At 37.4% G+C, this 12583-nt stretch overlaps 1 protein-coding gene across 1 annotated transcript in view; it reads right to left on the reverse strand.

The window, feature by feature from the left end:
- LOC124722506 (calcium-dependent secretion activator-like) overlaps window positions 1-12583 on the reverse strand; it is a 798081-nt gene that overhangs the window by 670307 nt on the left and 115191 nt on the right. Inside the window, exon 3 of the mRNA XM_047247660.1 lies at window positions 9928-10049. Within this exon, the coding sequence (XP_047103616.1) occupies window positions 9928-10049 (122 nt within the window). The remainder of the gene's footprint in view (window positions 1-9927; window positions 10050-12583) is intronic.

Genomic DNA, 12583 nt, shown 5'->3' on the forward strand with positions numbered 1-12583 from the left:
CAGCATCTTCTCTGTGTGATCAGAAGCAACAATCCTTTTCATAATATTGTTACATTCCGTTATGGATTTTCCATTGTTGAATTTAGCATCAGTGGTTGGAAACCATCTGAAAAGTTGTAAGGGTGTTAATTGTCAAGAACAAATTCAATATGTTGTGCCATTTCTGACTCAATTAGCATTGAAGTTATAGTCAATCAGGCAGATTCAATTGGCCCACCAGACACAATTACTGTAAGGTGTTCTTACAGTGTAGATGAAAGTATGCAAGACTGCTCAGCCTGTGACTCAGGTTTGATCCTTACTATTGCCCCATGTCTAATATTTGTACCGTTCTCTTGTTCAGTTTTAGGAAACAAAAAAAGCCCATGTGGTGAAATTGTTTCTCATGGACTACTTGAATTTGCATGTGCAGTAGCCTGATTGGCTAACTTCAGTGTTAATTAACTTGGAAATGGTGCAACATATCAAATTTTTTCTTAGAAATTATTTCTCAACACATCTATATAAATTGCCATTTTTACTTTTGAGTTCTGTGTTTTCTGAACTTCTGTAGTGTGACACTCACCAATATAAAACTGACAAAACAATAATTTTCTCTATAATTATTCTTACTTTGTTTCAGTCTAGCAAAACAGCATCTGAGACAACGTATTTATCATGTATGAATCCCATTAAAAAATTGTAACTATGTGAGTCACTGTTAATGAACTGTGTTATGTTTGGTAATCTATTCTCTTCCTTTCAATATGAAAAAAACTATTAATTCAATCATATGAGAGCTGAGCATAATGAAGCAATCAGAACATATTTATTAACAAACTGTGAGAGGAATTACAGAATAAACAAATATATTTATATATTATATTTAGCTGTGTTTAGAACCAGTAATTAGGATGTTTTGAACTGGATATAAACAAGAGATAAAGATCAAAACTCCCCTCTGCAACTCAACAGTCGATAGGGGTGTGGCTGCACCTATAAGCCAATGTCCTTCACACTAGTGTGTTAGATGGTCCCGGAGATCAATTGATAATACATCCTATTGCTAAATAGGTGCTGTGAGGAGGTCTGAAATAATACGTTATGGAAGCTTTAGGACTGCAATATGTAGGATAGTGTTAGTGTTTTTTTGAGACAGAAAATACTGTATGGCAAGGGAACTCTACTTTTGTCTTTCTCCATGAATCAATATTAATAAAGCTTTGTGCTATACAATTACAAAAAAAATATGAATTTTTAGTAGAAATTTCAATGCAACATATTTGATAGTTTGTGAGATACAAATATTTCTTAAAATATAAAATTTTCAGTAGTTAAAAAAAGTAACAGCTTGCACATTATAATTACTTGGTAAATGTATGTGAAGAATTTGTCAGCAATTAAGAATATCTGAGTGTCTGAATAATGTTGTGAAATAGTGGAGTGTGTCACATACACTGAGTGAAAGGCAAAATATGAAAACCATGAGTAATTATATCATAGAAACAATATCTTTATGCTGGTCCATAAGACTAGTAAAGATATCATTATCTAAATGTTATTTTGGAAATAATATTTTGACAAGTAATATAAGTTCCATTTATGAGCTGTGACTGGTCAATAAGAGAATTTTTGTAGGTATAAGAGAAGATGTACAATTCCAGTGAACTGGTTGCGAGCCCAGAACCCCGTCTTGCAAGCGATGAGGAAGAAGGAATGGGAGGACCAGGGTCCATCTGTCATAGGAATACATGCCAGGATTGTGGCGAAGACCTCAACAGCACCTGCAGCGATGTAGGTGGACTTCAGCACAGCATCAGTGATGGAATAGGCAAACCCGTAGCATCTGTATTCCAGAGAAATGATTACAAAAGGTGTCTGACTCCATGTTAGGGGCAACATAATTTAAATCTAGGAGAAGGTATAAAATGTCTGAGCACATGCCTTGGAATCAGGCTGCATGGTCAATCATTGTTGCAGCTCATGGTTCAATGGCATAAGTGAAACTATCAGAAAATGCTAGAGGCAATGCACAATGGTGTCACCTAGCCAGCAAGAGAAGGGGACAAGGAATACCAACTCAAGTATGAGGTTGTCTAAAGAGGTGAGTCCAAAATAAATAATTACATATCGCTTCTTGGAACACTGGGACACTGACAGGCTGCAGTCATTAATTGGAAGAAATACTAACACCTTGCCATGTTGATTAGCTTTCCTTCTAGAGGTACAATGGAGAGGACAGAAATCCTGAGACATTGGAGAAGCGTATCAACTAATAGCTTAGCAGTAGTAGTACTAGTAGCTGTGAGTGAAAGAAACTACAGCAAAATGTCAGCTGTAGATCAATACCCCCATCATCTCATATCAGTAGTCATTAACACCCAACTTGTCAATTCTGGCTGTGGTACCAGAAATGTGATAGGAGCATACAATCATAGAATTTTCCGAAGCAAATGACCTAGCTATCACCAATACATCTTTAAGAAATGCACATCACACCTGATCACTTACACTAGCTGTGGGCACAACACATTGCTCTGCAGGCATTAACTCCCAATTGTCACAGACAATAAGTAAATACTATCTGAACACCCAACCCCTCAACATAAATTGCTAGTTACTGAAATCTGAATAAAAGGTTACGTAAGAAAATCCTATGTGAAAGATCAAGCCAAAACCAAATGGTGACAGCTAAAAAGTATAAAGTAGCCATCAGTGAGAATATTGTGATCCCTGCTGTTGATTCTGTTCATACTGATCACATTTGGTCACTGTTGAACAACTTTACAGCTCGTATAGTTTCATCCAGCTACATACTGAATAGATACACAGATATGATTGTTGACAGATAACAAAAAATTGCATTCAAAAAGCATATTTCAAACAGGAAAAAGCTTATGGAATGAGGAGAATCTTCAGAACCACAAAGCCACCAAGAAAGGCGCAAAATAAGCAGCAGCAGATGCCAAAACAATCACCACCAACATATATGTACCCAGTTACAAAGAAGGGGACAAAATCATCTACCAATTGGCCTGAGCAGAGTATCGAGCAGGTCAGGATATAGGACACTATAATGGTGTAAAAGATAAGGGAAGTTGGCTGCTCCATGAGAGCATGATGGTTCTGGGACATTGGCAAGAGTATTTTAGTAAAATTACCGATACTGAATTCCCTCTCCCATCATTATCAAAGGCTATGTCATGACTGGAACAGTTCCGTATATTACAACAGATGTCAAAGTTGCCATTCATTAAATGAAAAATGGAAAGGCGCCAGAGCCAGATGACCTTCCTAGAAACACATGGAAAATTGAGGTACTTAATAAGGAAGTGAGCAAGTGACTGACAGATTTAATCAGCTCGATCATTCCTTGTGGCCATAAACACATATCGAATGGCCATCTAGTAGGACAGTGCTTATTTTTAAGTGCAAAGGTGACCTTGCTTAATATACCAGCCACCACCCAATCTGGCACCTATTCCATACAATCAAGATATTTGAACATACTCTTGATGGCAGGCTGTGGAATGTGGAATTGTGAAAGGATGGGGCATTATAAATGTAATTTTTTCTGCACATTAGCTAATGGAGAAATTATATGGGAAAGAAGATGTCACTGCATCTTGCCTTTCTTGACTTTGAGGTGGCATTTGATTGTGTACCACATCAGATGATTTGGTATGCTCTTTGTGATCATCCAGTTCCTAAAACCTTAATCAATGGGTTAAAACACCAGCAGCTATGTGTGATGCTCTGCAGGACTGACTGACAGCTTTCATGTGACAGTTGACATTCATCAAGGCTCTGTCTTCACTGCTCTTTGTTACCATAATTGATACAATAATCTGCGAATTACAGAAGTGTGTACCACAAACAATACTATACGCTGACAATGTGATGCTTGAAATACATACCAGGGAGGACCTAGAAACTCAAGTCCAAACATGGTGTGATTGTCCGAAAAAATTTGTTCTCTGTTTAAACATCCCCAATATTGTGTACCTCAAATTGATTTCATTGTGGAACTATACAATTAACGCAGTTCCTCTCATCAAGGTGGACACATTTCAAAAGCTAGGTTCACTCCTACTGAATGATGGGTATGTGAATGAGGATGTGCAAGCAAGAATAAAAGAGACATCTACATCTACATTTATACTCTGCAAACCACCCAACGGTGTGTGGCGGAGGGCACTTTACGTGCCACTGTCATTACCTCCCTTTCCTGTTCCAGTCGCGTATGGTTCGCGGGAAGAACGACTGTTTGAAAGCCTCCGTGTTCGCTCTAATCTCTCTAATTTTACATTTGTGATCTCCTCGGGAGGTATAAGTAGGGGGAAGCAATATATTCGATACCTCATCCAGAAACGCAATCTCTCCAAACCCTTGCGAGCAAGCTACACCGCGATGCGGAGCGCCTTTCTTGCAGAGTCTGCCACTTGAGTTTGTTAAACATCTCCGTAATGCTATCACGGTTACCAAATAACTCTGTGACAAAACGCGCCGCTCTTCTTTGGATCTTCTCTATCTCCTCTGTCAACCCGATCTGGTATGGATCCCACACTGATGAGCAATACTCAAGTATAGGTCGAACGAGTGTTTTGTAAGCCACCTCCTTTGTTGATGGACTACATTTTCTAAGGACTCTCCCAATGAATCTCAACCTGGTACCCGCCTTATCAACAATTAATTTTATATGATCGTTCCACTTCAAATTGTTCCGCACACATACTCCCAGATATTTTACAGAAGTAACTGCTACCAGTATTTGTTCCGCTATCATATAATCATACAATAAAGGATCCTTCTTTCTATGTATTCGCAATACATTACATCTGTCTATGTTAAGGGTCAGTTGCCACTCCCTGCACCAAGTGCCTATCTGCTGCAGATCTTCCTGCATTTCGCTACAATTTTCTAATGCTGCAACTTCTCTGTATACTACAGCATCATCCGCAAAAAGCAGCATGGGCCTTCAACACTATCTACTAGGTCATTTATATATATTGTGAAAAGCAATGGTCCCATAACACTCCCCTGTGGCACGCCAGAGGTTACTTTAACGTCTGTAGACATCTCTCCATTGATAACAACATGCTGTGTTCTGTTTGCTAAAAACTCTTCAATCCAGCCACACAGCTGGTCTGATATTCTGTAGGCTCTTACTTTGTTTATCAGGCGACAGTGCAGAACTGCATCAAATGCCTTCCGGAAGTCAAGAAAAATAGCATCTACCTGGGAGCCTGTATCTAATATTTTCTGGGTCTCATGAACAAATAAAGCGAGTTGGGTCTCACACGATCGCTGTTTCCGGAATCCATGTTGATTCCTACATAGTAGATTCTGGGTTTCCAAAAACGACATGATACTCGAGCAAAAAACATGTTCTAAAATTCTACAACAGATCGACGTCAGAGATATAGGTCTATAGTTTCGCGCATCTGCTCAACGACCCTTCTTGAAGACTGGGACTACCTGTGCTCTTTTCCAATCATTTGGAACCTTCCGTTCCTCTACAGACTTGCGGTACACGGCTGTTAGAAGGGGGGCAAGTTCTTTCACACATGCATGTGATTCAGAGAGATCACTAGAAGTCTTTATGATTATCAGATACCTAATCACCTAAAATCAAAGATATGCTTCACAATGATGAGAAAAGTAGCACTATATAGTACCAAGTCTTGGTCAACACTTAAAAGTGCTGAGCACTCACTGTATATCATGGAAATGTGACTATTGAGATGATCATTAGGCATTTCCCTAATGGACCACCTCAACAATATAACAATCTAAGACTAGCTGGAGTGGCTCCTATCAATGAAAAGATGCAAAAATAGAGAATTAAGTGTATTCGACACATCATATGTGAACCACCTATTTCACTCATTGCCTCAGCCTACCAACTCACTGTTGAAGGCCAGAGACAATGTGGCAGACCTAAATTATGGTGGCTTGACACTATAAATGCAGATCTAAGATCAAGATTCCTAAATCCATAGGAATCTTTACACCATAAGAAATGGCATGTGTTGACCAAAAAAGTAGACCCCACTCCAATGTGATGGTGCTAAGGATAAGAAGAAGAAGAAGAAGAAGAAGATGATTGATGATGATGATGACGATGATGGGAATGTGTACAGCTCTCACTCACCATCGCTAGAATTAGCCCATCAGAGAACAGCATATTCCTAGCTTTCTGAAGTTAGGAGATGTACCAAATAGGCTACTGCGGCGGCCACTGGTGGCCGAGCGGTTCTAGGCACTTCAGTCTGGAACCGCATGACCGCTACGGTCACAGGTACGAATCCTACCTCGGGCATGGATGTGTGTGATGTCCTTAGGTTTGTTAGGTTTAAGTAGTTCTAAGTTCTAGGGGACTTTTGACCTGAGATGTTCCCATAGTGCACAGAGCCATTATTATAGTATACTGCTAATCTTCTTTTTTCTGGAATTATCCTGTATCTTCATAGGATCAGCATGTTAATTTTAATTTGGTAGTGTTAGTTTGTACATGGTAGCCAGATAACCTCCCTCTAACAGCCCCTTCAACCCTGGGATGAAAATTCTGTATCCTGTGTGTCTACATCTAGTGTTACTCCATATGAAAATGTGAAAAGATTTTTGTAAGTGCTTGCAGATCTTGTAACTGAGGCATAACGTAGGTATTAGCCTGATGTTCACCTAATTGGATTTGGAAAACTGCCTAAAAACCACATACAGCCTGCCCAGCACAATGGCCCTCATCATTAATCAACCAGGTATTAGGCTGCTGAACCTCCATTAATACTAGAAGCAGAGTGGTAATGTGCACAACTGTCCGAGGGGTTACTATGTTTTCTGGAGTTGGTAGTCATAACAAATCACTAGTGCATAAAATTATATAAGCAGTAATTTTGATGATTTTGGTTAAATTTCACTAAAAAGATAAACACTTACATGTGGACATGTTTATTATATCTAGCATTTTTGATAAAGTCAAACAGGCTTTTCTTACTTCATGCCATTACTCCACATGGAGTATTACACAGAACTTCCTTAGAAACTATTTAACAGACTCTGTGGTATATGTGGCTAGCATAACATATTAAACATCAAATTAAATGTAAACTGTTTGTAAAATGACCACATTATGATTCAATAACAGCATGTCACACATTCCGTTAACCTGTATACTGTTATTGTGAATGTAGCATGTGAAATTACAGCCAAACTTTAAAAAGAACTTCTTGAACAGTGCATCAGATTAGGGGCATATGGTATGCAGAATAGTTTTTAGCAGTTTATCTTGACTGGGTAATTTGTGTGTCGTCCTGGATCAGGCAGTGAAATGTGCAGAACTTACTGAGATGAGAGAAACTGGCAGCATTACAGCAACACGTAATATTCATGACAGCTTTCAAACCACAATTGATGTGAAGTTCTTTTAAACAGTTCTACAGAGGATGGCACTACCAAAAGGAAGTGTGGACAGTCTGCACCTCTACAGAGTCACACACATGGTTACAGCATCTCATTCTAGGATCACTGGAAATTTTCTTTAAGAACCAACACTGAAATGGAGTACTGATTGTACATACAAAATTGAGTGGCCCACAGCAAGAGTCTGTCACTAGCAAACTGGTTACATTCCACAATATACCTGTGACTCCTTTAGTTTCACTTCCAATGAATATGTGGCGAAAACTACTCTAAACACCTAAACTGAAATTTAAGATTAAAGTGCTGTTTCTCTCAGTAATATGTGTTCCATTGTCAATCAGTTTGAAATCACAATATATGGCTGTGAGAGAGACACAATGGCAAATGTTTGCTGGACAGACCAACTATTCAGATTCAAAAATATATAGTTTATTTGAAAACTATAAATTTTGGACATGAGTTTGACAAAGCACTGAAAGACCTGAGTCGAAACAAGGCCTCGGGAGTAGACAACATTCCATCAGAACTACTGACGGCCTTGGGAGAGCCAGTCCTGACAAAACTCTACCATCTGGTGAGCAAGATGTATGAGACAGGCGAAATACCCTCAGACTTCAAGAAGAATATAATAATTCCAATCCCAAAGAAAGCAGATGTTGACATATGTGAAAATTACCAAACAATCAGTTTAATAAGTCTCGGATGCAAAATACTAACGCAAATTCTTCACACATGAATGGAAAAACTGGTAGAAGCCGACCTCGGGGAAGATTAGTTTGGATTCTGTAGAAATACTGGAACACGTGAGGCAATACTGCCCCTATGACTTATCTTAGAAGCTAGAGTAAGGAAAGGCAAACCTACGTTTCTAGCATTTGTAGACTTAGAGAAAGCTTTTGACAATGTTGACTGGAATACTCTCTTTCAAATTCTGAAGGTGGCAGGGGTAAAATACAGGGAGCAAAAGGCTATTTACAATTTGTACAGAAACCAGATGGCAGTTATAAGAGTCGAGGGGCATGAAAGGGAAGCAGTGGTTGGGAAGGGAGTGAGACAGGGTTGTAGCCTATCCCCGATGTTATTCAATCTGTATATTGAGCAAGCAGTGAAGGAAACAAATGAAAAATTCGGTGTATGTATTAAAATCCATGGAGAAGAAATAAAAACTTTGAGGTTTGCCGATGACATTGTAATTCTGTCAGAGACAGCAAACGACTTGGAAGAGCAGTTGATCGGAATGGACAGTGTCATGAAAGGAGGGTATAAGATGAACATCAACAAAAGCAAAACGAGGATAATGGAATGTAGTGGAATTAAGTCGGGTGACGCTGAGGGAATTAGATTAGGAAATGAGACACTTAAAGTAGTGAAGGAGTTTTGTTATTTGCGGAGCAAAATAACTGATGATGGTCAAAGTAGAGAGGATATAAAATGTAGACTGGCAATGGCAAGGAAAGCATTTCTGAAGAAGAAAAATTTGTTAACATCAAGTATCGATTTAAGTGTCAGGAAGTCATTTCTGAAAGTATTTGTATGGAGCGTAGCCATGTATGGAAGTGAAACATGGACGATAACTAGTTTGGACAAGAAGAGAATAGAAGCTTACGAAATGTGGTGCTACAGAAGAATGCTGAAGATTAGATGGGTAGATCATATAACTAATGAGGAGATATTGAATAGGATTGGGGAGAAAAGAAGTTTGTGGCACAACGTGACTAGAAGAAGGGATCGGTTGGTAGGACATGTTCTGAGGCATCAAGGGATCACCAATTTAGTATTGGAGGGCAGCGTGGAGGGTAAAAATTGTAGAGGGAGACCAAGAGATGAATACACTAAACAGATTCAGAAAGATGTAGGAAGCAGTAGGTACTGGGAGATGAAGAAGCTTGCACAGGATAGAGTAGCATGGAGAGCTGCATCAAACCAGTCTCAGGACTGAAGACCACAACAACAACAATATTCTGTAATCTGAGAGGAGTTCAAGTAAAATATTTTAAACAAATATGGAAAAAGGTTTCATCTGAAAGAAAAATCCTCCATCACTTACAAAGAGAGTGAGTCAGTTGATACATTTTCAGACACTGAAAAGGGAATATGAGCAGTGGAAATCTATAAATGAAGAAATTCATGTGAGCATCTCATGTACCAAATGTAACTAAGTAGGCCTCTTTCAGATTTTTTCATCTAACATTTACGTATGGTTACTTTAGTCTTTGATAGTGTGGTACATCTTCACTTCAGTAATTTTTTCCTTCCTACTTATATGACATTGTTTTATTTCTCTCCATTTCACAAAATTGTTTCTATTGACAAATTTCTGCACTGTTCACACTATGTTGAGTATTGATCATTTCTCATCAAAGTGGTACATGCAAGCAGTGTAGCTACAATCTGACAAGAAAAAAAGATTTTCCAGTTAAAACTAATTAGTGCTTTATTTTGAGGACACATTTCATTCTATGCATACACATATATTTTGTTGATTAAATGAGGTACACATATGTGTCATGAATTAATTTTACTTACATAGGTTTTGAGGCTTCTGCTTGGTCAGTCTGAAGTTTCTCTCCTCCCTCAACTTCCATTGTACAGTATACTATGCGGTTAGGTGCTAAAGACTTAAGTCCTTTTACTTCCATCACTACAACCTAAAAGTTCCATAACAAGTAAATTCAATCATTATAGCATATGTAAAGGTGTTCAAATTAAGTAATCATTCAGCTTAGAAGTAAGGGTATAATATAACATTCTTTGAAATTCTTGAGGAACTACCTATATTGAGGAAATATTGATCTTGAAAATATGTGACAAAATATTTTCTTTTGCCCAGAGGACATGGTATAGGTCCAGCCAAACCTTTCAAAATTATTGATGTTAAGCTCTTATTTCATTGCATTACTTGTAAATATTTGTCAAGATGCAGCATCCATCTATCTGAATATTGTATTTATGGGAGGAAAGATAGTGGAAAATATTGTAGCACATAGGAAAAGTGCATTATGAATAAACAGATTCTGTGAAAGACAGAAAGTTTCAGATTTTAGCTCATTGATACTCTATATGATGTGATCTGAAATATCTGGATTGCAGCTTATTGAGATGACTTTGGTGTTATAACAGTATTCATAATGGCATCACTCGATGTCTTCAAAAATTTATGAATGAGTTAGAGCAAGTTCATCTATTAAGTGCAGTCAAAAAATATTGCATCTTAACTTCACTTTCTGAAATTGATGAAGTAATAAGTATGAAGGAGTACCCCAAGAAAAACTGGAATTATTTTTTTTTTAATCTATATATTTTCAAATTGTCTTCAAAACAATCTTACCCCCTTCAAAATACAGTAAGAGTAAACATTTTATGGTCATTTGGTGTTGTTCTGTCAGTGCCAAAATATCTGGAGTTTCTTTTTTAATATTATTTCTAATTGTGTTACTTTATTTCTTATGTATGCATAATCTGGTGGATTATATTTATATTTGAATGTCCTGGTCTTTGTTTGTAGTTTATCTATAATCAAAGAATTTCTATCAAACAAAGAGGTAAGACAAACAGAAAATGAAAGGTGTCAGCATGTGGGGATGAGATGGTGCAGCTTATCTGAAAACATTACCATCTGAAATAATCAACTCATTGATGTAGCAACAGAGGCAATATGCAGTAAAAAACCATTCTGAATACTAGATCTTAATATTAATTGTGGTATAATAGAAGTTTTTGAGTTCAGTACAGACAGTATATGGAGATAACAACCTATCTATAGAAGTGTTATGGTACAGCCTTTTCTAACATTAAGGAATTCCAATTTTAGACATAGTTGCCTGGAGTAATGTGTGTGGTAAAAGTAAGCAAGATTTGTATGCATATTGCCCTTCAGGCTAGAATCTTAAGAAATTTGATGGAATAAAGTGAAATAATAATTTTTCTAGGTGATAATTTTGTCTGGTCAGTAAGGAGAGTTAAGTTTGCCTTAGCATAAGGATCTGTTACTGTGGAGTGTTTTTCAGAAGAGTCAATTGTGCATTAGACAAGCAGAGCAGATGTTTATTTATTAGGTAATGAAACAATAATGAAATAATAAAACAATGAATAATGTTAGGGTCCTAATGGTTAGGGAGTCTGTCTCTGCAGCAGGGATATTTTTTGAAAATGCAATCCTCTAGCTAACTAGGTAAGGAAGGTAAGTAAAATACGGGGGCTGACAGTCAGGATTGAGTAATGGAAAAAGTAACTGTATACAAACAAATGTAGTGTAACTAAATTGAGGATATAGACCTTGCACTAGGCAACATTGGGTACTGTGTATATCGTGCAATTCAAGATACTGCAGCTGGAATGAGAGATTGACAGAAAGAATGATATTTTAGTAAGGTACAAGTCATATAATCCTGCATTATCAGATCTATAGCTTATCTGAATACTTCTGTTTGTGTACTGAGGCATTATGAGCTTGAAGTGGTAATTCTGGAATGAAGAACAATAAGTTTGCTGGTTAACTGATAACGATGGTGCTAAATTGATGTGAATATTCTGACAGGTCAACTATTTTGTTAACATTCTGTGATTTTGTGAGGATTTAATTTTCTGGTTGAATGAGAGTAGTGCTAAGAGTTCAGCAGACATGTGGGGCTATGATTTGGTACAACTTCCATCCCCTTAATTTTGATTTCAGTAGTAATTAAGTTATGTGATTGTGACTCTATTTTTTTCATAACGTAATGAGTAGTAAATGTATGCTACTGCACATCTTGAGTTTTTGGTATTTTGCAAATTGGAAAGAAACAAAAGTGTTTCAAGTTTAAACAGCTTCAGACAGTTATGACAGAGTAATGTTTTGTAGTGTAACGTGCACTTAATTTAAAATTTTTTCTAGTCCCCACCTTTCATACTATAGTCAATTTTAGTGCTAATTATTGTAATGTTATGAGAACTATGTAATATATTTATTTATGATTTAATGGCTATCATTTGCCATTAGTGTTAAACAATATTTTTCTTGGTCTGAAGAAAAAGTAAGTGTAATAAAGTAGGGTATTTTGTCTGATTTTTTTCATGAACTGTGGCTTAAGAGGACCACTTCCAAGGGAACTGACAGAAGTGCATTTCCTTACTAACTGCCACTTGGACCTGGCGACAGCATGGACAATGTGGTCAGAAAATGTGTAAATCTCTCCTGCTGGGG

Source organism: Schistocerca piceifrons, chromosome X, assembly GCF_021461385.2.
Source record: "Schistocerca piceifrons isolate TAMUIC-IGC-003096 chromosome X, iqSchPice1.1, whole genome shotgun sequence".
NCBI lineage: Eukaryota > Metazoa > Arthropoda > Insecta > Orthoptera > Acrididae > Schistocerca > Schistocerca piceifrons.